The sequence below is a fragment of the Copidosoma floridanum genome, unplaced genomic scaffold (assembly GCF_036245765.1).
Source record: "Copidosoma floridanum isolate Cflo_tuat_1 unplaced genomic scaffold, Cflo_Japanese_pri ptg000006l, whole genome shotgun sequence".
Classification (NCBI taxonomy): Eukaryota; Metazoa; Arthropoda; class Insecta; order Hymenoptera; family Encyrtidae; genus Copidosoma; species Copidosoma floridanum.
In genome coordinates this window covers 26072104-26098151 of record NW_028321883.1, presented here as the reverse complement: position 1 = coordinate 26098151, position 26048 = coordinate 26072104, and the positions used below count along the sequence as shown (strand labels likewise).

The 26048-nt window shown below is 41.9% G+C and overlaps 3 protein-coding genes across 3 annotated transcripts in view; 2 read left to right on the top strand and 1 right to left on the bottom strand.

Moving 5' to 3' along the window:
• The window catches only part of Mical (Molecule interacting with CasL), a 62569-nt gene extending 41631 nt beyond the window's left edge, over positions 1-20938 (top strand). The window contains exons 10-30 of the mRNA XM_089598589.1: positions 64-186; positions 272-517; positions 1796-2035; positions 2412-2553; positions 2635-2972; positions 3955-4114; positions 4254-4414; positions 4488-4690; positions 4757-4938; positions 6960-7084; positions 11360-11575; positions 11726-12248; positions 12358-13878; positions 13972-14863; positions 14909-15191; positions 15347-15376; positions 16408-16546; positions 16626-16886; positions 16982-17155; positions 17264-17378; positions 18906-20938. Of these exons, the coding sequence (XP_089454715.1) occupies positions 64-186; positions 272-517; positions 1796-2035; positions 2412-2553; positions 2635-2972; positions 3955-4114; positions 4254-4414; positions 4488-4690; positions 4757-4938; positions 6960-7084; positions 11360-11575; positions 11726-12248; positions 12358-13878; positions 13972-14863; positions 14909-15191; positions 15347-15376; positions 16408-16546; positions 16626-16886; positions 16982-17155; positions 17264-17378; positions 18906-19002 (6171 nt within the window). The 3' untranslated portion in view covers positions 19003-20938. The remainder of the gene's footprint in view (positions 1-63; positions 187-271; positions 518-1795; positions 2036-2411; positions 2554-2634; positions 2973-3954; positions 4115-4253; positions 4415-4487; positions 4691-4756; positions 4939-6959; positions 7085-11359; positions 11576-11725; positions 12249-12357; positions 13879-13971; positions 14864-14908; positions 15192-15346; positions 15377-16407; positions 16547-16625; positions 16887-16981; positions 17156-17263; positions 17379-18905) is intronic.
• A 394-nt stretch (positions 20939-21332) lies between these two features.
• Positions 21333-23643, top strand: Dredd (Caspase-8 Dredd). Its single transcript, XM_014363347.3, has 7 exons — positions 21333-21557; positions 21632-22206; positions 22286-22548; positions 22613-22805; positions 22873-22998; positions 23070-23213; positions 23287-23643. The coding sequence occupies exons 2-7, from the start codon at positions 21660-21662 to the stop codon at positions 23490-23492; spliced, it is 1479 nt and encodes a 492-aa protein (XP_014218833.3). The 5' UTR covers positions 21333-21557; positions 21632-21659; the 3' UTR covers positions 23493-23643.
• Positions 23644-23707: 64 nt separating this feature from the next.
• Positions 23708-25880, bottom strand: Alg11 (ALG11 alpha-1,2-mannosyltransferase). Its single transcript, XM_014363346.2, has one exon. It carries the CDS (start codon positions 25296-25298, stop codon positions 23826-23828), a length of 1473 nt encoding a protein of 490 aa, XP_014218832.2. The 5' UTR covers positions 25299-25880; the 3' UTR covers positions 23708-23825.
• Positions 25881-26048: the final 168 nt, after the last annotated feature.

Sequence of the window (26048 nt, the reverse complement as noted above, 5' to 3'; positions counted from 1 at the left end):
TTTTTCACCAAACAGTTATATACATATGTATATAGTTTTTTATTGGATCATTCGTTGTTGCAGATAATGACGGGGGAGGAGATGGTGCAGTGCGACGTGCCGGACAAGCTCACGATGTTTTCGTATCTGACGCAGATTTACGAGGCGTTTCGTGGAGAAATACCACATATTAAACACCCGAAATTGGTGAGTACATAAGCCCTCCGAATATATTATGTATATCCTCGTAGAAAAGAAAAAAAATGTCCAACATTTCGATGTCTGCCTTTAGGAACCAGAGACTGAGGATAGGCCTACGCTTTCACAAAAGCTGAAAGTGATTTCACCGGAGAAGCAGGCCCAGCTGCTCGGTCGCATTACCAACAAGCAGGAGGGTATCGTGGCACCGGCTCGCAGTCGGAGGTCGCGCCACGTCAACGAGAACCTGCCCTTCGTCGGCGACAACAACAAAAAGACGGACACGATGCGCCGGCACGCGCGCAAGCGTCGAAGCAACGAGAAGATGGGAGCCACCGTGGTGGGTTTGATTCTAGTGCCTCATATAATTGTCGTTTTCTTATTTTTACTTTTTGACGGAGGTGGGCTGCTCGTTTTTCAAGAGTAGCCTGATGTTTTCTTTTTCTTTTTTTTTTTCCCCTACGATCCACCTCTGCATTTGAATTGTTAGTTTTCTAAGAGAATCACGCACGAGAGATAAAAAAGAATATCGTTTGTGTCCCATGTCTCTCTCTCTCCTCAGTCAAAGTGGCACTCGATGCTGTCCCTCATTTTTCGAGGACTGTTGATATTGACGTTGTGCACCTCTGCCGCAGCAATCGTCTGTACCTTAAACGAGGATACCGATTAATTAAGCGAGTGTACAGTGACACCAAGTTAAGCTACTTTTTTTAGTATGAAAAAAAAAAAAAAAAAAAAAAAAAAAAACACACCAACATCGATGTAACGTACTTTATTTTTAACTTTCAATGCGAAAGACACGTTGTGAAGAAAAAAAAAAAAAAACATCTCAAGATGCGCTCCAGATGTTTTCGTGATGATTGATTGAAGTATTTTTAACCCTTAACAATCGGAATCGAAAGTTATGCAACGAGAATCAATGCTTGTCGATTGTACTGTCTGCGTGTACACTTGGATGTGTGCGTCGTGACGAACACACTCACATTTTATCCCCTTGTCGATTCTCCATGGGACGCATGAGAATCGCTACCGTCGTTATTGTTACACGAAGTAAAAGTTTTTGTGTTTTTCCAGTAAACTTTGCATGTCCGAAGAAAAAAAAAAAAAAAAAAAAAAAAACACGTACGAAAATATCCACGAATAAATAACACAATGTGTTTTGATAAGCTCTTCACACGTACGCCACCAATTACGTGTAAAAAGAAAAAAAAAAAAAGATTAACATCTTCAGAGTACACTCATTTAACGATTTCGTTTTATCTTGTCTACTCTAACACAAAAAGTTTTACTCTTAACTCGGCGTATTCATTATCGTTTAGAAAACAACAAACACGCGATAAGCACAGTTGTAAAGCAACACACACCCACACAAAATGTCACGAGCAGCAAAGAAATCCAATTCTATAGCTGTGCAATAGGTAAAAAAACCACCACACATCACATACAACAAAATGCCACCATCGAAGCGTCATTAAAAAAGATCGAGAAACACCGCATGCACGCAACACACCACCACACACGCGCCAACCAACAAACAAACAAAAAGATAAAAAGAAAGAAAAAAAAAAAAAAAAAAAAAAAAACCACTCAAACAGCGTCGTGTTGAAACGGCGAGCAGGAGGAGCGCATGCAGCGTCTGCAGGACATAGAGAAAAATCGGCTGGAGCGCATGTTGCGCCGTCAATACCAGCGCAAACGAGCCACGGAGCAATTCTACAAGAGCATGCAGATGCTGCAGGCTAACGCGAAGCGCGACAAGGACGAGCCGTTCGAGGACTACTCGATATTCCTGTATAGGCAGACGGCCCCCGACTTCAAGGACCGCGTCAAAGACCTTGAGCAGAAAATCCTATACCCCGTAAGGGCTCGTGCCGAGGCTCGCCCTGAACTTTTTTCTTTTTCTTGCCGATGTTTTTCCCACGCACATTAACTACCACGTGTACCCCCACGAGGCTCAACTGACCAAAGCGATTGTTGTGTGTTTTTTATTTGCTCCTCCTCTAACCATCTTAACGATTTTCAGCAGCATGAAAATTAATCATCTAAAGTATCTTTTTTTTTTTTTCTTTTTTTTTTTTTGTCCAGAAATCTTTTGCGCCTGATAATTGTTCCAGCCTAACAGTGTTTTACTTTGTACTCGTTCATTTGCAGCTCGTCGAGTGTTTGGTGTTTTGTTAATGAAAGATCTCACGATGAATCGAGTGATGAAACGAATTTGCGCGTATAATTTGCAGGATCGCGAATCGAAGATCCACGCGGGCCAGCACAGAAACAGCGTGGACGAGGGCTTTTCCGGCAGGATAAAGAACATCGAGGAGAAGCTAAAGGGCACGACAGCCACGGACAAGAAGCCCAAGGACCTGCTGCGAGCGATCGGTAAATATAATATAATATACGTTTGGCGCGTTGGTGAGAGGAAAATGCCCGAATATTGTCGGTTGATCGTGTGATTTGCAGGTAAAATCGAAAAGACGGACTGGAACGTGAAGGAGATCGAGAAGAAAATCGAGGAGAACAAGATGGGCCGGGCCGTGCGTCACGACAAGGTCGAGCGGGTGCCAAAGTGGAGTCGCGAGCAGTTCCTGGCACGGCAGACGAAAATGGAGAAGAAGGGCCACGAGCCATCCGAGCCGGACAGCAAGTACGCGGAGATCGACAGTACGCTCAAGAGCTACGGGAAGATCAAGGAGGGCAGTTTGCTCGGGCACAACAAGGTCTCGGCCATGGCCGAGCAGTTTGCGAGTAAGAACCAGGAGGCCGCGGCCTCGGCCGACCAACCCAAGGTCCAAAGATCGGTAATTATCCTTTGGCAGTTGCAGCGGGAGAAGGGCCGCATCACCGCCGCGCCCTACTGCGTTTGCTACGCTTCGCTCTAAAGGCTCGCTCTGCTTTTACTTCATTTCTACGCATCTCTGTATTCCGTGCCTTGTTTCGCACGCGCAGCTCTCTGGTTTTTTTTTTTTTTTTTTTTTTTTCTTCATTTCACTGTAACTATCGCTTTTGCTTTTTTTTTTCTTCTTGGCTTGATACTGCTTGCGGCTCGCACACATTTATATACTCTGTCATTGCGTGCATACAAGTTCGTACGAGAGGGTTTACTCAAACATTGGTGAATGATAAGACCTACCTGTCTTTTTCACTTTTTTTTTTTTTTTTCTGATGCGAATGGCTTTATCTTTGGTCATGAACTTGCTGGTAGCTTTTAAGTACATGTATACATACGTTTAAATCTTTGATTTGATGGGCAAAGTGAGCTTGAGAGTGCAACTTTTTTCTTTTTTTTTTTTTTTTCTAGTCGTTTATCGTAGCACATAATACGTAGGTACAATATTTTCGAGTGCGAGTGACGTCATTGTGTAGAATAATCTGGTGACAATTTGTAAGATGGAGAAAAAAAAAAATTTTACTGTACCATTTGGATATAAAATAAAAAGCATGAAAAGAAAGAAACAATAAGCTATTTTATGACTACAAACTCGCGCCTACACATGAATGTACACCCGTTTGTATTTTTTTCGCATTTAACCAAAGCTATGGACAATTCCTATATGGTATTCATCTAATCGTTTCACGTAAAAATGTCAACGACCACTGTTGTTTCAACTAAAAACATATACATTACCAATCAATGAAATCAACTAACATATTTATCCAACCATTGTAAAAACTGCATCTCTCTCACATGCCCCTAAAAATCACATGGTACCCAACCCTAACAAGTAAAAATGTGTGTACGATAAACCCACTTCTAAAACGTGTTGGCCCTGATGTTTTCAGAACTCGAAAGTGGCGCTGGCTCTTCCAGCCCAGGGTGGCTCGGACACCTGTCACTTTTGCGAGAAGCGCGTCTACGTCATGGAAAGGCTCACTGCCGAGGGCAAGTCCTTCCACCGCGGCTGCTTCCGCTGCGAGTACTGCTCCACGTCGCTGCGAATCGGTACGTCGAGTATACCCTCCATATACACACTCTCTCGTTATGCAACAACAGATTCTAATAATAGACGAGTTGTCGCCAATCGAAGAGGGGGATCGAGTTGATCGACCGGCAATGATAGACGAGGCCCTTTTGTTTTTAGGAAACCACACGTTCGACCGGGACAAGAATGGGGGGCGGTTCTACTGCACCCAGCACTTTGGCCTGCCCGGCACCATGCAGACGAGAATAGAGAGGAAGAACAAGACCCATCCGCCGAGCAAAGACAACGCGCCGCAAGCGCCGATCAAGTCGCCGGACAAGGTGAGCTTGTATACCGATTAGGGTGGGGTAAGACAAAAATGGATGGGGTGATGATGTTATTTCGTTGTTTCAGAACAAGCTGTCGGTGGAGGGTATCTCGGGTTTGGATCTGCTCGATCGCGGTCAGACGCCGGAGAGGATCGAGTTCGAGAATCTCGCGGGTGAGTCCGACGCGGACGAGGCGCAGAGCATTATGGACGAGGACGAGTGGACCGACCGGAACTTTGGGCCCTCCGCGGCTGAGATGGGCTCGAGCGACGATATCTCCGACATGAGGTGGGTGGTTGGAGTTGTTTTTTATCCACTGTTCTCAGTGAGGGCTTACGTATGAAATTTTCGTAGCGATTCGGATGACGACAACGAGGTCTTCGAGGAGGCTATCGATCAGCCCCTGACGACTGAGGGTACGCTCGAGTTGGCCAAAAATTGGACCCTCCGTTACTCGCATCCGCATCCGGCGACGGCAAACTCCGACACGGGCAGCAACGAGTACGAGGACTCGAGCGACGATTACACGAGCACTGGTACTTATTTTTCTAGCTTTCGAAGCATTCGCCGGCGACTCGCCAAAATCCTTCGGATGATCTTTCGGGAGAGCCTGCAGGTTTTTTGCAAGATCTGCGGGAGATTCTTTATGATTGATTTGCAATGTTTTCGTCTGCAGGACAGTGCGACGGGATTTTTATGAAAAAATTTTCTTTTTCTTACTCGTTTTTGGGTATACGGAAATTATTTATAGGTCAAATGATGAACAAAAATAATACAATCAATGAATATCTCCGACTATGGGGATAAAACGCGAACTGACAGTATGTCAGTCAGAAATTTTTTATTCTCGTGGACAGAGAGGGTTTGATACGTTGATGACTAAGAGTTATTTATTCTCCTTGTAGTTGTCAATGAATGCAACATTTAGTAATCTTTTATACATGAGCAAAAAATTTTTTATTTTAATAACTCGTTAACTATCTGTTATTAAAAACATTTTTTTATCGATGAAAAAAACGTTTTATTATATTTTAAAATTATTATTACGATGTCAATAAATGTGATCATTTTTGAAAATTTATGTTAAAATTCGTAATTGTTAAATATATTCATAAAACGAAGAAGGCGGAAATAACGATTAAAACCAGAGCGTCCAAAAATTTTGGAATAATTAATGTTTTGATAGGTTCAAACACATTAATTATTTTTATTTTATTAATTTTCCCTCACCCGGATGACAATGTAATGATTGTTACGGGACATCTTTACCACTTTTTTTATGAAGGAGAGAGATACCCCTTAAATGTTCCTAACGCCACACTTTTTCCAACCGATCCCAAGTTTACCCTGGGCGATCTGGAGTATACTCAAAGGTCCCCATGTGGTATAAAAAAAACCGATTTTGTGAAAAAAAATCTTACATCAGGTCCAGCTTGGATCTGAATACCATTCGGAAAAAACTAAAAAATATTTCAACCAGATTTAGTATCGTAAGTTACCTAAGACATGCGTCACAGTAAACTGAGCTACAAGTATATGACTGTCACTTTGATAGTTAATATGCAGTATGCATTTTCATAGATAAAAAAATAATAATAAGAAATGATTAAGAAATTAAAAAGAAATTTTCAACATTAACTTAGCTATATCGAGTCGTAACACTCAATTGAGGAGACAAGCATACATTGCATAAATAATTAAAAATTCGTAAAGCATAATATCTATCTACTAAACACTATTCATAATTCACTGATATCCATACTTGGCAAGAAGTGAGGGCTTATCATTGTTTCATTCATACTTATCTCTACTCACCATCACATACGATTTCTAATCTTTGCTTATCATCGGTTTTCATTGCTTATCTTGCTTATCTCCGCTTATCAAAATTTATCATTGCTTATCTTTCTTATCTATGCTTATCATCGGTTATCTTGCTTATCTCCGCTTATCAAAATTTATCATTGCTTATCTTTCTTATCTCTGCTTATCTTTGGTTATCTCTGCTTATCATCGGTTATCTTGCTTATCTCTGCTTATCATCAATTATCATTCCTTATCTTGTTTATCTCAGCTTATCACAATTTATCATTGCTTATCATCGGTTATCTTGCTTATCTCTGCTTATCATCAATTATCATTCCTTATCTTGTTTATCTCAGCTTATCACAATTTATCATCGCTTATCTCACTTTTCTTCGCTTATCACTGCCAATATAGATACACACCAGTCTACATACAAAGGCGTGAATAGGTGATTTATCATTAGTTAAACGGATAAAATTTCTCACAGCATCTATAGTTAATGAGTTTTTAAAATTCTGTAATACTTAATAAATGTATGACTTTAATTTTCAACTATAAATGCAAGTGACGATCCAAGTACAGCAACATCCTCTCTGCTCAAGTAGTGGATGTGATGATCCTCGAAAGATTAACACTTTATAAAATTATTTGCGTAGTTAAAACCCGCAAAAAAAAATACATTTCCTCAAAAAATCATCGAGGACTTATCTGCAAAACAATTAATATTATCATTTCGTTTGAATTTTCGCAGAGGAGGACAGCCAGACAGCGACGGAAGATGAGGAGGACGTGCGCGCCCGCGAGCTGCGCAAGCAGGAGGTCTGGCTCCCGGTGCCCACGCACATCTCCGACACCGAGACCGGCTCCGAGACTGAGGTGAAACAACTATCTCAAACAACTCCCGCGACCGCCACCGACGGCGCTCTATCTGCACCGAGCGGTCCCACCCCCGTGTTCCCCCCAAAAATCCCGAACGGCGAAGCCCAGCCCGCGATGCGCATAGAGATAACCGAGTCGTGCGACGAACCGAGCAGGAGAAGCGCGAGCCCCGGAAAATCACTGCCCGATGCCATTCCCAGTCACGAGGCAGAACCCACTGTGGCTAGGCACACCGATCCCCAATTGGAGCTACCACCCCCGACCGAGGACATCGGCATAGGTGGCCTCCTGCCCGATCTCATATCCGCCCCGTCGTCCAAGCTAAGCCGATGCTCGTCGCGCTCCTCCCTCTTGTCGTTCGCCTCGCTCGAGGATACGGACGACGCTCACCCCCTGTGCCTGAGAATACCCAGCCCCGAGACGTGGCTGGGCGACGACGGCCCGGTGCTGATGGTCACGGCGCCGACGCCGACGAACGAGAGGCCGCCCGACCCCCGGCCCACCGGAGAGTCGAGCTCGAGGCTGACGGTGCCCAAAGAGCAGTCCCCGCCGAGGCAGCGGGAGCCGCAGAGCGACAGTCCGACCTCGTTCGACAACCTCCTGAAGGAGCTGAGGCAGAGGAAGGCGCGCAATATGGCCCAGGAGAGCGAGGCGCTTAAGCCACTGGCCGTGGAAACTGCCAGGCTGCAGATGAGCAGGTGGTTCTCGCGGGACAACCAGGGCTCTGGAGATAAGGAGGGACGAGTCGAGTTGAACGCGAGGCCAAAGGTCTCCGACAAGCTGGACAAGAGGGACATTCTGAAGTACTTTGGCACTGCCGGTGAAGAGACGTCCCCCGGGGAGACTGAAAGGGCGAGGGAGAAGGTTGACGTGCTGCTGGACGAGTTGGCTAGCGAGGATTTCGAGGTGGACGACATCGAGCGGGAGTTCAACGAGATCGAGAGGCAGAACAAGAACAACCTCGATATCCTGGAGACGGTTGTGGAGCTCGGGAGCGAGTCCCTGTCGAGCTTCCAGATGGACCTGTTTGGCGATTGCGACGTCCCGGGCGACGATAGCAACAGCGATGATACGGATTTGTTGGAGGATGAGGTCGTTGGTGGGGAAAACAACCGAGAAATCGTACTGGACAGAAGCGTATTGGCCGACATTCTCGAAGAAGATACGATGGACGATGGCGAATCCGTTTGGGGTGTCGAAGCTAATGGCGTTGGACGTGAGATTTCGATTGAGAATCGCAGCATCAAAGGCCAACTAGGAGTCGACTTGCCAGTGATTATTGGTGACTCTCGCGAGAGACTTTTGATTGACGATTTTACCGATAAATCAAACGGAAACGGTGAAATTTTTCATGACAACGGTTTGACGAAACAATTGCCCAAGACGTTCTCAGATTTGCAAATTTTAAAGGCCGAAATCTTGTCACCGCTCAAGGAGCACGAGAAAAGCAAAACCAAAGCGATGACGGTTAACGATCTCACAACCGTGCACAAAGAAAGTTTGTCGGTTCCCAAAGATCCACCGAATAATGGAGCCTCACAGATCCCCGAAATAGCGTCGACCAAAGAAAGTGCAACACCTGTCAAGGAACAACCACGTCTGTTCTCGCCAATCTCAGACACTCCCCTCAAAGTTGAAAACACAGCGACCACCGTTGATAAAAGTGATATTAAAATCTCAACGGATCCCAACAAGATAGTGATACACCTCGAAAGGTGCAGCGACCTTGCGAAGCCATCCATCACCCAAAACATGAACGGAGAACCCGTCGTAGTCGTAAGGCACAAACCTCCGTGCGTGCCAGAGTCCCCAAAGCCACCGAGGCCCCGCGTCCTCCCCAAGCCGCCGGCGCTCTTGCTCAAACTACCGATCCAAAGGATCGTGGTCCACCAGCGCGAGATCCTCGTCAGCGACGTGCCGAAACCCTCGCCCCAGAGAGCCCTTTACCACCCCTCGGAGGAGGACAGAGCCCCGAAAAAGCCCGAGCGGCGACGAAGCCCCACCCAACCGCTGTCGGCGTCCCAGCCGGCGACACCGGTACCCCCCGTCCGCTCCCTCAGGTCCGACTCGCTGAAAAAGACCTTCAGCTTCAGGCTGCGCAAGCCCTCGGGCTCCGAGGCGTCCTCGCCCGTGCTCAGGAAGAAAAAGATAACCGGCGCACCGGCCAACGACGCGCGCCCCAAAAGCAAGGACAAGTGCGTCATCTCGTGATTCTGTTGGTTGGGCGCGCGGCGCGTGTGTGTGTGGGATCGCCGATCGATACGTTGTATATGTACACACATATATTTTCGCTCTCTAAATTTTTAAGAGACGACGGCTCGCGCCGCGCGGTACTTTTATATGCCTATTTTGTCGCTGCTTCAAGACTGATGTACATTCTTTTTTTGTTTTTATCGCCGTTACAGTGACTGCAGTTGGCAGGTATATATATGTATACACTCATAAATCACCATCAGAATTTTAGCATCCCTTCTTAACACGGTTCCTTTACTTTTACATATTCATGCATACATAAACATATTATATTGTATACCTAACACACGCATATTCTTTTACATCTAGTCGATATAATCGAAAGTAAATAAGAAATTGGAGTGGGACAATTGGATTCGACGATCGGTTCTCTTAAAAGTTTAGAGAGGATGAATGCGAGCATGTACTTTATTATGTGCTGCGTTGTACTTTGTATAAAAACGGTGACAAAGTGTGCAAGTGAGCTATATAATGTCAAGTACGAGTACGACGATTGTTCTTACGATGATTTTTATCGTTTATTGTGGCATTGTTTAATTTCATATTTATTTTACCCACGAGGCAGATACATTGTGTGAGATTTTCTTTAAATAAAGATTGAACAAACAAACAAACAACAAAGTTAAATTTATGGCTGATGGTGATTGGCAGTAAATTGTCCTATTTCCACTGATTTTCTTTTTTTCTTTTTTTTTTTTTTTTTTTTTTTTTTTTTTTTTTTTTCTTGCAAAAACAAACAATACGGAATAAACGTTATCAAAATTTATGAAAAAAAAGATTAAAAAAAAAAAAAATACAATTCAAGTCCCGGAAAGCGAGGGATCATAAATTATCTAAGGTAAAGGATACATTGTTTTTAAGAATGACGTGTGAACTAATACAACATCGATAATATAATCCTAACACCAAAGTCACTCAAATTAAAATTAATCTTGTATACGTGTGTTTTTTTACAAACAGCTTCAGCTCACACATGTGATTGGCAAATTTTTTTTTTTTTTTTTTTTTCATACTATAGTTTTACATCATTCTGTTACCACCAGCCATGACTTTATTAATATACATGTTTCAGCATCTTCGGGATGAATAATACTGGGCGCAAGTGTTTGATTTTGTTTTTCGTGTGTGCATTTAACAAACCGATCTTCATCGCATTCATATATTCATACATGCATTTTCAATTTTTTAAATTGCTTCCTTCCAGTAATATTCATGATACTTAATGCTCGCATCGATCTCGAAGTGTATTGACAATGTTTTTTTTTTCTTTTTTTCTTCTCAACTAGTTATTTTTGTTCACTGATACAGTGTTCCATAACAATATCTTAACTTCGTTGTTCTTTTGTGCGTCAAGACAAAATACCACGAATATTAAACGAATATTAACTATACTTTAATGTCAGATCCACTTTGTATAAATAAAAAAAGTGTTAAAGTCCCAGTCCTTGTACGTGTCGTGTATATAAATGTTAAATGTTACATTGATGACACATAATTGTTAACACATGTGGTGATTAATTTTTTTTTTTTTTTTTTTTTTTGTCTAATTCTTGTAGTTTACTTGTCACAAACAAAATAAGCTTTCATGACTCACTAATTTTTTTTAACTCGCAAACATTTTTTTCACCCTTCGACGCGAGATTCGCTCATCAACGCTTTAATGGTTGTTTTTTTTTTTCTGAGTGATTACATTTTTAAACCGCACACAAAAGTTTCTTTATTTTTTCAATACCGGATCGTTCATCGAACGTCTAGTGAAGCGAAAAAAGGTGGAAAAAATACAAACTTGCACAAAAATAATCAATGCATAGGTACAGCCTTCGATCGCAAAGCTGTGCCGCAAAATTTTACTTTTGAGTACTAAACAACTGTTACCGATACTCACCGATTTCTTGAAATTTCTTCGACCAACTCCAAGAAATTCCAAGGCATAAAAAAAACCCCCGGGTCAAAGCTTGCAATTTTGAAAAAAAAGTACAATCGTCCACACAGACTGATTCGACCTTCATTGATTCGCAGATCGCCTCGGACGACTCGGACGACGACTCGGAGGGCAACGAGTGCGAGAACTCGGCGACCGAGATCTCGACCGACTCGGAATTCGAGCACGACGGCGCAACGCCCACGCAGCACGAGATACCCAAGATCGCGATAAACGACGCTTACGTCCGCAAAACCCGGGGCGACTACGTAGAGCCGAAGAAGGTCCAAGTCAAGAGCCGCGTCATCACCGCCGTGAACGGCGAAAACGTCAATGGCAGGAACGGCGAGCCCAGCGGCAACAGGAGATTGGCCCAACAATCGGTAAGTGTTGCCGAGCACCTGTACTACTCCCCCGTGCAACGTATTCCTCGAAAGTGTCATTAAATTGCCTTGGTTTTGCAGAGACAGCATCAGATCTCGAAGATGAACGCCCTGAACGAGTCTAGCCCACCAAAGTCTCGGGACGCGACAACGACGACGAACGATTCCAAGACCGTGACGGGTAGTTCGCGGCAGCAGTTGACGTCCCTGGTGAATCCCCGGAAGGGCGATTACCTGCTGAACCGGACCCCGTCGACCGAAGGTATAGCCTCGCGGCTGTCGCTCGAGCTGAAGAAGCGCTACCTGCTCGGCGGCGCGGGTCTCGGGGGCACGGTGGTCAAGTCGGGCTCGACCTCGAGCGTGGATACGAAGCTGGTGCGCAACCTCAACGACGCCATATCGGCGAGCCAGAAGCTCCTCAACCCAGCGCCCGAGCCCAGTCCCTCGATGCAGGCCTTTTTGCAGGGCACGAGCAAGCTCAAGCTCTCGGGGCAGCAGCCCCTGTCGCCCCTGTCGCCTTCGGTGCTGTACGGGAACTCCGCGTCCTCGCCAACCGTCCGGGCTTTTAATTTCAACGCCAAGGGTAACGCCGATGCCACTGCCGGTGAGTTGCCAAATGTGTTTCCGAGTGACTCTAAAGTTTGGCCAGCCAATTATACTATTTTGATTTTGAACGTTACATTTAAATATTTGTGACGCTTGTTTTCTTGTAGACAAAAACGCGAAAAACGTCCAGCTGCCGGATCTCGTGAAGGAGGTGGACGGCAAGCCCGCCAGCCCGGTGATCCTCGAGCCGTCCAAGTCAGCGGCGATCGCTGAAGAGAAGCAACCGTCCCCGACGAACGAGTCCAAGGAAGTGATGTCCGAGACCCCCACACCACTAGTTGAGACCAAAAACATCGAGGACGCGGTCACGACGACCACGCGGCAGCTCAGCAATGGCGACAACAGCAACCCCCTCGACGAGGGCGAGTCGAGGCCCAGGAGTCCACTACACGAGACGTCGATCATCGTGCCTCAGGTCGACTGGGAGAAGAACAAGAAGGACATAGAGGAGGAGGACGACGACGACAGTGACACTAGCAGCAGTAGCGACGACTCGGACAAAATCGATAGCGACTCGCTGTCGTCGAGCGAAGCCGAGGACGCGATAATGCCAAAGCTCCCGTCCAACTTGTCACCACCGAGGCTGCAGATCCACAGCACCGATGGCTACCTGCTGCTCGACGAGGAAGCAGACAGAACTCCCGATGGCGACGGAGCGAACTTCGAGCCGGACTCGATCGAGTGCTCCTACCTCCTAGAAGAGAGCCCCCGGGAACCCGTCGAGCAGCCCACCGCCAAGCCCCCCTGCACGATCGTCGACGCGGTCAATAGTAGCCTCAAGTCCCTGAAACTTCAGCCGGAGCTCGAGCCGAGCAGGAAGAACAGCCTCAGCGGACCCAGCAGTCCCGCATCCGTGGCCTCGCGAGCCTCCAGCAGAAACGACAACGACTCGGAGGACAACGACGTGACGACGGCTGCGTACACCGAGACCGAGTTCTCCGAGTGGGCCCGGGACGGCGACAACCTCGTGTCCGAAGACCTGCGCGACGTCGAGTACGACATGAACCCGGAGTGCCGGGGCAGCAAGAGGCCATCGATGGAACGGACGACGGCGCGCATAGCCAATGGCGAGGATCTCACGGACATCGAGCTCGACTACTCGCAGGAGGAGATGCTCGCCGCCGAGGCCAACAACCAGCAGCCGAGCACGATAGCCTCGAAGATGCTGGCCAACGGCGAGGAGGACATTGGCTTCATGGACACGGACAATGAGAGCATGCTCGAGGAGGACAGTCTGAGGGACTTGTCGCGACCGCCTCGCAACCGCGGCTACATCGAGTTTGTCAATTTCAAGGCAGCCGGGCCCCTACTGCTGCCACCGATCGGCAGCAACTCCACGGTAGCCCCCATCGCCAGCACCGAGTTCGAGGAGTCGTCCGACGCGCAGACGCCCTGCTGCGAGGACAACGTCATCGAGTTCGATCCCGTGACGATGGACGACGTACGCGAGCGACTGAGGCTCAACGGTCTGGTACCGCACTGCCAGATCAAGGTGACCGGGACGCAGGAGGACGAGGACCTCGGCCACGGCAAGGAGCTGATGAGCATATCGATGGACGAAGACAGTCTGTTGATGGTCGAGCCCCACGAGGACACCACTACGAGCGAAGTGGTAACTGTGCTCGCGAGCCCGATGAACCCCCGGGGGGGATTAGCGATCGGCTCGGCCGAGGACACCACCAGCGAGGCCACAAAGACACCCGAGCCCGCTGCCACTACAGCTCTTCCTCCTACGGGTGCTGCGCCAAAGACGCCGGAGGATACAAACAACCCGGACTACCTCGAGTACGTGAAGAAGCTGCAGTCGCGGATAGCCGAGTTCAGCGCAAAGGACGCAACGGACGTGCGCAAGCCTCGGCGTCGGGCTTCCAAGCCTCTGGGGCACCAGGGCTCGCGCAGCTCCACCGAGTCCCTCGGGATGGTACCTTTGGAAGACCAGCAGCAGCAGCAGCAACAGGCAAAGACTCCGGAAAGGGAGAAGTGCGAGGTACTACCCGCGAGCTTGAACAACGGGTTCAACTCGCCAGCCACGTCCCGCAAGCTCGAGGAGATAACGCGCGAGCGTAGCAAGCAAAAGTCGTTGATCCAGGACCTGCTGATGGACAAGCTGGAGGCGCAGAAGCAAAAGTCCGCGGAAAAGCGAGCGAAGCGCGCGGCGAGGACAGCCTCGTTCACTAACCTGCCGCCCAACAGTCCGTCCGTCAGGGGCTGTCCTGCACCGTTCCCGAACGCGACGCGCGACGGACCGTCCTCGCCGACGATCGGCAGCCCCACCGCGATGACCGTCTACCGCGCGACCGTGTTCAACAACACCGACGAAGACAACAACCACAACGACGAGTCGGTGTTCAGGACCCCCGTAGCCCCGCCGAGGTTGAAGCACGAGGAGGCGCGCAAGACCGCGGAGAAGGCGCGCCAGGATGCGAGGGCCCGGGCGAGGCTCAAGAGCGACGAGGACCTTGGACTGAGTCCCGAAGATCGGCTCAGGGAGCTGAGGATCAAGGTGGCCCGCAGACAGCTCAAGTCCGAGACGGACGAGGAGCCTGTCACCGGTAGCCAGGGCAGCAGTGCCAAGTCGGCGGTCAACAGGTACAGCTTTGGTCTGTACGGCAAGTACACGTCGACGCCCATTGGCAGGCACCACCAGCTGCAGACGAGCAAGAGCACGGACAACGTGAAGGCGATGGCGAGGCGAGGCCAGGAGACGACGGCCAAGAGTTTGGACGAGCTGCTGTCGGCCGAGTCCCCAACGAGGGACGAGGACGGGTTGGTGGTTAAGCGCGACAAGTCCAAAAAATCGTCCAAGGATCCCGAGAGACGCAAGAGCATCATCCAGGCAGTGTCGGACTTTTTCAAGCGAAAGGACTCGCTGTCGCCGCCGAAAGACCACGGCAAGCTCTCTATGTTCCGGCTAACGCCCAAGTCTAAGGAGAAGGGAAAGGTGCGTTTACCGTTGTTGTTTTTTTTTTTGTCTTTTCACTCCTACACTCACTGCAGGTGGCTGTATGGAGTTGGTGAGAATTTTTTTTTTTCTCCAATCGAGCTGTATGTTACGTTTTTATTAAAACTTATTATTTTTTTTTAACGCTGTTTCAGTTGTTTAAATCGTATTCGGATGGGTCAGATGTAAGCAATTTATAAATACGTAGTCGTTGCAAAAACAAAAAACAAAACAAAACAAAACAAAAAAGCAAAAAAACTTTACCTATGTTTGCTCCAGTAAACTTCGATTAGCTATTGTTTGACTTGCAGGTATTTTTTTTTAGTTCAAGCATTTCGTTTTTGTCGTGTGTAACCAATTACAATATTGCACTCAACCAATTTACACATGTGTATGTACATTATACATACATGATGCGAACACAGGCAATTTGTATTTTTTTCATGAAATATATCTACTTTGAACAACGTTTTATGTTGTTTTTTGCAAGCAAATGCAACATTAAAACGTTAAGCGCTTATTAATATTTTTTCTTTCTTTCACGTAATCACGGTAAAACACAAATATTGTATATGCGATTACAATTTTTATCAACAATGCAAATCACACGACGAAAAAAACTAACAATGCTTATTTTGTTTAGTTCAACCTTACGTTGATGCTTTGATTTTAATTTGATGCTTTTTATGAAAATTTTTTTGTTTCCCCGTTTTATGTGTGCTCAACAATGTACCTGTGCGTAGTAGATGTTTTTACAAATTTGATTTATCAAGCATTTTAACATTGCATGACCGATTGCCCATACAACAAGAAATTTTTCAATACCGTTTTAATAAAATTTTGTACGTGTATAGGTATTGGTATTTGTTTTTGACACTATTCTCTAACAATTGTTCAAACTTTGCACGGCGTTTTTCACTACAAAACCTTACGTACACGTGTTGAAAAATATACATTTCACCACACCTTCCCCTGTGTAAAATAAAAATGTTTAAATACCATGCGTAAATAGTTGTAGAGCTTTTTTATCCAATGTACAATAATGTAGACGAGTGTTTATTCCTTAGTCGTAAACAAAATGTAACAACACACCCCCCCGTTAATGCATCGAAAGCGAGTGAACTTTTGCAGTGAAAAATAAATTAGAGCCGTTTGTTACTGTGAAACGGGCACGCAAATCACCAAAAAATTAATTTCGCGCGATGATGATTTACAGCTCGACAAGGCCAACAACGCACAGCTCGACAAGAGGCCCAAGAGCGTGTGCGAGGGTATGCTCGGTAGTTTCTTCATCGAGAGTCCACCGCCGGTGCCACCACCGCCCATCAACTACACGATGCCCGCCCACGTTTCCGGTGAGAAAACTACATTTTTCCTTTCCCAACTACTTAGAACCGATGAAACATTGATCCAATGGCATGGTTTTCCAAACAGACGACAGCTTGTCGGACGAGGACTCGAAAACCCAAGCGCTGTCGATCTCTCAGCTGAACAGAGTGTCCAGCACGGCCGAGGGCTCGACGAATAGCATCCCGCGGAGAGTAAGAACGGCGAAGCGCGTGGCAAGACAAGCGCAGCTGAAGAGGCTCAGGATGGCCCAGGAGATTCAGAGGAAACTCGAGGAGACGGAGGTGAAGCAGCGGGAGCTCGAGAGTCGGGGGGTCAGCGTCGAAAAGGCTCTGAGAGGAGAAGGAGGTACGAAGGGGGTCATTGCCGATTTTTTTTTTTTTTTTTTTTTTTTTTTTGGGGCGAGCGGTGGTGTAAACGATTGCATATCTGTTGCATGTCAGAGTGTTCCGATCGGGAAGAGGCTGATCTGTTGCGCGAGTGGTTCGATCTGATGCGGGAGAGAACGGAGCTTCGTAGGTACGAGAAGGAACTGTTGGTACGCGCCCAGGAGGTGCAGCTCGAAGATCGGCACGATCGGTTGCAGCAAGAGCTGCGCGAGAGACTAGCTGACGACAGTCAGTATTACGATATATCGTCATCCCAACGATGTATTCCCGATATAACAGAGAGCATGTATTTTTTTTCTTTTTTTTTAACGCTTGTCTTGATTTTTGTTCCCCCAGATGAGAAGAAAACTAGCGCCGACGTGCAAAAGGAGGGAGAGATCCTTACGGAAATGTTAGAGATTGTGGCTGAACGGGACTCTCTGATAGCTCTCCTGGAGGAGGAGCGACAAAGGTGGCGTAGACCCTCCTGCCCTACGACACTAGTTGGGTCCGCGCTCGTTGGCGCCGACTTTAACAACATTACCGATCCCAATCTGTCCTACACCTGCATCATCCTGGCGATATTCGTTGCCTACACCCTGTCCTACTACTTGACCGAATTTTTTATTTCACCTCACAAATCTATCTTTTTTTCCTTCTTCGTGTGATGTCTATTATGCGCTGGTGGTGATGTAAAGTATTTTTTTTTTTTTTTTTTACATCGGTATTCAAACAATTTCTTTTTTTTTTTACATCACTATCCAAGACGTATTTGAAACTCATGCACTTCGAATCTCATGCATGGCTTAATATTTTTTTTCTCTTTATGTTGCTTTAGTGTATTTTTTATAAAAGTTTTATTATTAGGATCGTTTTTAGTCTTGTTTACAAATTTTTTTTAATTTGAATTTTTATATTATGAGAAATGACCCACAACTCCTTGGCAATGGACTTTGTTCGCATGTTTTTACGTGAAAGTGCATGCTAGATTTTTACGAAACTCAACTTTCTTACACTTTTAAAATAATTGCAATGATGAATGCACAATTTACGTCAAGCACGAGATTTATATATTGTAAGAATGTAAGGTACGAGTATATACCATTATGTTTACTACTTAAAATTGAGTGAAAAATATTTCGTAAAAGCTACGATAACTTCGATCGCGAAATAACTACAACTCAAATATATTTATGTACTTTTTTTTTTTTTTTATACATAAAACACACATTTTATTGCTTGATTTGAAAATGTAAGACAAGTTCGCGGAAACTAATTCGATATTTAATAAATAACACGTATTTATTTTTATACACATGTATGTATTTTTTTTTTTTTTTCTATTAGGTTCACTTTACTTGATAGAGTAAAAAACGAGATAGAAATAAAAGTATCTAAATAATCGTGGAGGCTCGCATAATACATCTGCTTAATGTTATTTCATAACTATATCAATACCTTCCAATCATCAAAAACATAAATAACATGTGTCAATGTCTAAAAGTGTGGAGAATAATTATTCACGATAACGTGAGCAAAAAAAAATAGACATTACGGGCAGAGGGTATTAGAAAGAGAGGGAATACGCACGGCTTCGCTTACTTTTGCACATCCGCACAGTCACTGGTAAGCCGGAGCTTATCGTTAAGCAATAAATAATCTGCAAAAGCTATAAGTGAAAATCAAACGTAAACTCATATCAACAGTTTTTATTGAAAAATATTAATCTTCAACAAATGCACTATAACGTAAAGGCAGTCAAAAAAAGTATATTTATTTATTTTTCATCTTTGAATGTTTTATGTTTTGTCGAAGTTCACATTGCATGCTTCAAATTTGTTTGTCCGATTTGTGCTTTATTTTGTGCCATTAAATGCAATGGAACGTTCAATTAACGGCTCTGTTAATTATTTTTATGCACGCAAAATATCAAATTGTATTTTTGCTTTCAACAATATTGGGCTGAAAAAAATCCAACTTCCATATAATATCATTTCAGATATCAAGACGAGGACAAAGACATTGAGGCTCAAATGCTGTCTAAGGGCCTGAGGTTGACGCCTGTGAACAAACGCGGCCCAAAGTATTCCGTCTAGTATACCAAGCAGTATTGGCCAACAAGATTAGCGCGACTTCGCTGCTGCGACTTTACGAGCCTGAATAATTATCATAATTAACGAAAGAGAGACTGCAAGTGAGAAGAAAAACATATGCAATACGCAACTCATCCTTTTGGCGAGCTTTTTTATTTCAATTATTGTTTTTTTGTCCAAGAGAAAAAAAGGAGGATGGTTTTGCGCGTAGTAATTTTTTTTATACGCAAATGATTATCTTTTTTTTTTATTTTGCAATACGTATGTGTAAGGGGAGGAACTTTTTTTTTCTTTTTTTTTATTGAGTACTGGTCTATTCAATAATCGAATTTTTTAACGTTCGTAACTTTAAGTTTCAATGATGAATCAATGTATGCGTTTTCGGGAGTCACGCCGAACACAAATGGTACTATTTTAGTGAATAATAACACTGAAGACGTTGATAATGAAAATCAAAGGGATATACTCTTGAGATGGAGTAGAATTTTATTACGGCCGTTAAAACTATACAATCATTGTACACCATAATGCGGTTTTTTAGGGTATGAAGCGAAAAAAGTTTAGAGAGAGAAAAACCATATTTTTTATGATCAATGTAAAAAATGAGGAATAATGTATATTCAGCGAGAGGTGATTTGAGTAGAAAAAGAGAGCGAAAAGTATATTTTTTATGTTTGCTAAAGAAAAGAGACTGGTAGAGTTATTTTGAGAATAACATAGATATCGAGATATTGATTGTTGTAGAAGTGTAATTAAGATGTAAGTCACTGTAAAGTCATTTTTTACCTGAATGACAACTACTTCAGAAAATATGATGAATTGATAATAATTGTTAGAAAAATACATAAAAAAAATAAATCATGTAAAGTTAGAAGGAAAAAATGAATTTATTCGTCGAGAATTCAAGAGAAGCTTTGGTTTAATAAATTGAAATGCGTGAAACACAAGTGGATTTGATTTTAAAATGTATGCAACAATTTTTATAAAGGTAAATTGAAAAAAAATAAAACGAAACTATTTTAATATTTAAATAATTTTAATCACGAGAAATTAAGACCTTCGACACTTTCACCACGAATAACACTATGCCAAGTTTCTCTTTAGTTTTGACAAAATTCTTCAAATGAAATAAAACCAATGAAATATACACTGCCATTTATTTCGGTCTATGAATAATAGAATTACTTTTGAAAAACTAAGCAGTGATAATCCGAAAATTCAACCGTGAGTCCGATACGCCTACCAATAAGTGAACTCAAATCAATTATCATGGCTAACAGTGCTAATAACTGTTATTAAATAACTAGTTTAATAAATTGTCAATTTATTTTTTAACTTTATTTTGAAGGCGCTGTAACCAAGTGGAAATAAATAATACATGAAATTAAAATATGAATCATCAACGGATCGATTGTTCTCGTTTTACAACGAACGATGTATCCCGTCGTCTCGTGATATAATGTAATTTATATAGTTAATTAAACACCTAGTCGAAAGAATGAAAGTCACGATAATTCATTCTTGTATTTTTTCCGTGGGATTGTAAGAATCAAATATGTTCAGTCCAATGAAAAAAAAAAAAAAAATCGTTTCAACGGAAGCTCTAAATAATATTTAACAAGTTATAATCAATGTTAGGTCAATGTGTAATACGTAATACGATTCTGATTTCGATTGATTGTATGAAAATAAAATGGAAAATGTGTGCTCACACATATGTAAATATTATTTATAAATGATTTGTATCGATTATAGAGAGACACGTAAAAAAAATCTCTATTTGATAATGTACATAATTGACGGTGAAAGTACAGTCACAATATAATTGTAAAATCTGTATAATTCAAGTGTGACTAAATGTAACTGTCGATGATAGCCAAACGTTTTATTTATGTTGCCTACCACTGAGCTAATTTTAATAAATGCTTTTCTATGAAAATATATTCGGTTGCATGTTTTTCTCCCTTTCCTGTTTGAAAAAAAAATTTTACATGCTTGGATATATTATACATGAATTATTTTTATAAAAAATTAATTTTGATAATTAAAACAATCGGTGCTTGAAAAAAATTTTATTTTTTATTTTAGCTCCTTACATTATCAGTATTGTTAGCTATTTTAGATCCTTTATCATAATTTTGCAGGATGGTTATATATACGTAAGTGCATATGCCGCAAATATCTAGACATTTCTAGAAAAAATCCCATGCACTAGCTGATTACTGATAATGACGTGTATGTATAGGTATAACTGTATACAGTTCACATACGTATCAGATGCAGATTACACTGGGTAATACACAGTATAAACAGCTCCATCCTCCATCCAAAATCATTAGGATATGTAGTTTCTAAGTGACAGGGTGATTTTTTTGTTATTTAAATTTAATTTATGTTGTAATAGTGTTCGTTTCATGTATATTATTATACAAATCTGGAAAGTAAAAATGAAAACAAAGTACCTGTAAAGAATGTGCAAACGAGGAAACATTAATCTATAACCTGTAGATTAGTAAACAAATGTGATGCATTAGAATGTGTTGAAATATTAAATTTGTGTAAGCTGGGTAAACATTTTTCGAAATTTTCTTCAGACTAACGATAAAAAATCAACTAGTTGCATTATTTTTAGATGGTTTACAAATTACTCGAGAGGAACCATGGCTTTAGCTGATGATGCTGTGGCATCGCCACCACAAGCATTGAAAAGATATTGTTTTCAAGATAGAATTCGGAAAGAACAATTACATCAAATAGTGAACGATTTAGAAGATAACGAAATCATTTCTATAATTTTTTTATTTACAACTATGGAGACGAACGTCTCGAAAACCATACAATTACTGAATAAGGATGCTTGCGCGGTATTTCTTGGGTTGCACAGAGAAAGGGACTGGATGGAAAAATTATTAGAGATCCTGTTAATTACAGGAAGCATCAATATTTTACTGAAACTAGGATTCAATAAAACAGAAATTGATGCAATGGAAAAAGAGTTTAGTGTAGCCATACACAATGTTTCCCACAGGTTGAATCGTGTGATAAAAAGTTTATATTTTTTGTGCAATGAACTAACAAAAAGTGAAACAACAAAATTAATAAAAAAAATTGATGAATCTGTGCCTATAAAAATAGAAAAGGAGAGCGCATGTTTGGAGCTTTACATGCTCCACTGGCTTGAAAAACAGTACTTTATAATTGATGAAAGTAAACCCCAAGACTGCCATACCACACTGTTTTTCTGAAAACAAAAATAATGTACATGTCTTGATTTGTATGATTCCAGAGAATCCAAAAATGGAGAATTTTATTGAAAACCTCAAGATCACAGGATGTCTGTGTAACTTGAGAACTGATTTAAATTTTGAATCATGGGAAATACCAACTAGTAAAAATAGCTGTGGGTGGACTAATCAGAAATCTGATAGTACTAACTCTGTACAGATTCGAAACAGCCCGTCCTCTAAAAAAAATTCAAAATGGAATGAGGATCACAAAAAATTTTGTGTCATCATCAACATCACCAATTTTAATGAGGGGAAATTGAAGGTATAATTTTACACTTGCTTTAAGTGTTACAATTGTACAAAATACTAAAAACATTTTTGAACAGGGGAAACCCAGAATTGGTTCTCTAAAAGATTCTGAAAATTTAAAGGACACATTCGAGGGATGTGGCTTTGAAGTTGAATCATTTCATGATTTAACAAAAGAGGAAATGATGGACCTTTTCGATCATTTGAATGAGTCCATAAATGAAGATTATGGTTGCATTTTTATGTGCATATTAAGTCACGGATATGAAGGTACCATAAGTTGAAAAAAAACAGAAGTCAAGACAAGCAGTATTATTACTAATAATATGAATTTCAGGTGAGGTGCTTTTTTCGGACAACAAAGTTGTTTTGATCAAAACTATAGAAGAAAAGTTGTGCTGTAAAAATTTCAAGAACATGTTAAAATGCGTTATACTACAAGCATGTCAAGGCAAACAATTGGGTAAAAATCAAATCCAAGCAACAAAATAAAAGTTTAATTACATAATAATTAAAACAAATTTAATTTTATAGGTATAATAGATAGCATCGAAAATACTCATGAATCTGCAGGACTTGTTCCAGATGGTCCATCTCAAAGTCCTATTTATCACAATCATTTTCTATTATTTCAAGCAACAATAGTTGATTTTTCAGCTTGGAGAGATGAAGAGAGGGGTAAAATTGACTTTTGAAATACTTGAGAAAATGATAAAATTTAAAAATAAAAAATTTTTTTTTAATATTTCAGGTACGTGGTTCATACAGGACATCTGTAATGTAATAAAAGAACACGCTCCCATTGAAATTCAGGAGTGGACCAAACAGGTCACTAAACGTGTAAGTTCACGTAGAGGAAAAACAAGTTTGGAAAATTTGAAAGTTTCCCAACTTCCAAGGGTGCAACAAAGTTTGACGGACGAGTATGTAATACCAGCTTATAGAGGACAAATTTAAACGACCCGGTAAAAAATGGTGTATACTAAACCTTACGTGATATTAGGATTTGTAAAGATGATGTTTTATTGTAATATTTTAACAATCTTAATTGTTATTTACTAGTTGAAGTTTCATAAAAATTTATAAAGCATTTAATGCTCAATTGAAAGAAAAAAATTTTTAAAAGGAATGATTGAAATATATTTTTATAAGGTTGAAATAAAAAATTTGCATAAGAATTTTTGTTTTTATTTTCTGCTCAAAAATAATATCAACTATGTGAACATTTAAGATGTATAAAATTTATTTATAAATTCAATTTATTTTAATATAGACTTTATAAGAAATGCACTATCTTTGCTTCAACTTGAAAAGTGATTCTACAATTTTTGTAAACTCCTGCTCAAAGCCTTTGGTTGAGAATCTGACAACAGATTTTCTAGCAGCACTCCTGATTGTATTTTTCTCTTCAGTACTCATGTTTATAATGGAAACTATTGTTTTAGCATACTCATCAACTTTTTTAGCTAAGTAACCGTTTCTTGTTTTATCTCTTGTATCAATGATATCAGCTTTTGGTCCTCCAGAGGCATGGGCTACCATAATGAGTCCAGCAGCCAAAGCATCGACAACACTTATTCCAAAGTGTTCATTCCACATGGCGTGAATACCAATGGTGCCTTGCTGCATTTCGGAAATTAGCTGATCATACGGAATGTTCATTTTAAATTGGACGTTATCTTTTATATTTAATAATGTAACTAAATCTTTTAACTTTCGTACATATGATTCATCATCTTCATTGCGACAAGAACCTACCAGTATCAAATGCACTTTTGGCCAAGTTTCTTCATTAATTGAAGATTTTATTTTATTCATCACCTCTATCATAAGAGCATGATTTTTCTCTGGTCTAAATTGACTAACAGAAACAAGTCGAATTTCCTTATTCTTTGTTTCATCGCTTATAAGAGGTAACTGTACAAGCTTTTCTACATCGCAGGGTGGGTACAAAAGGTGAGTCCTTTGAGGGCACTTCCAAATGGAGTTAATATGATCCTTGGTCCACGAAGAATTAACCATAACAATATCAGCAGTCTTGCCAGCTAGTCCATACAAAAAAGCAATTCCTCTGTAATATCCAAGCTTCAAGTGGGTAAGAATTGAATTTCTCGCAATAAGATGTCTGTTGTTGTAAGTAGTTGACCTTTGAGACACCAGGCTTAGCATGTCCGTGGAAATCATGGGATAATGAGTATAGGATGCAACTTTGCAGCCTCCGACGTACTTAAACAGCGGATAGGTAAATGCATAGCCCATGGTATCAATGTAAACATCAGGCTTGAAAAGTGCTAGAGCCTCCATGCCAAGCCAGATCGATCCTATGGCCTGTCCAAGCAAAGTGCAAACCGGATACATCTTTGCCTCCACCCATTTTCTCCTATGCAAATAAACAATGCTAATATTGTCCTTTTTCAGCTTGAAGTCAAAAACTTTTTCAACATTACTAATAATTTTCTCCCTGTCGTGCTCCACATCCCCAGTATAAATAAAAATGTGTACATTATCATAGTTAGTCTGGAGTGCTTTGACAACAGCCCAGAGAACCCTCTCACCTCCAGCACCGGCATTGCAGTAGGGATGAAAAATTCCTAATGTCACCTCGTTTTTGTCCTTCTTCTCTGGCTCATGCCTCTTTGTAATCAACAATTTCACAACCATCAGAATCATCAGCGGATAGAGACACAAGAGAAATAGGTAACATGTCGCAAAAAATGCAGCCACCTCGAGCAACCAATAAATAACATTTTTTAAGAAAGACATCGTTGAACAGTATAATAATATTTCAGTCCAATCTCAGACGTCTCCCATGTAATCACAGCTTTCTTTTAACGTGACGACGAGCGATAACGTATCTACGCCCAGATGTAAGTATCGATTTGCCTTCTTTCAAAGAAAAATTAACTCGGAGCGATTTTTGTTCACATCTTACGGATAATTACGAATTACTATCCTAACACGTACATTTGTTTTTTATACTTTAGAAAATACAAATGTATAACCTCATTTTGAAATTAATTCGCTTTTTTGCTTTAACGTCCTGATACTTCCAAATTAACGATTTCCTATCACATTGTCTTACGTAAATGCTGACTCGCGTGTGATAACACACAATAAGGTACAGCGTGTCACTATGTTATTAAGAATTTCTTTATAAAAAGAGGTAAGTTCCAAAATTTGTAAGTGTATGTAAATTTCGTTTGAACAATATATTGACTCAAGATGAGATATTCTTGAAGGTCGATTTACGGTTCGAGAAATATACGATTGTTATTTGCAGAAAAATATAAACGTGTCTACCTATGTCAATTTTTTTTCTTTAAAACATGGATGATTGATTATATACTTGTGTGTTATAAGCCTTATCAGTAAATTTGAGCTACACCGTCTGCTGTAGTTGCTGTTGATAGTGGGGGGTGGTGGTGGTGTTGTTGCGGGTTGCGTCTGACATCAATAAATTTTTATTCATCCGGCAAACTTCAAACCGACACGCCAACATCCTATTTTCACAAG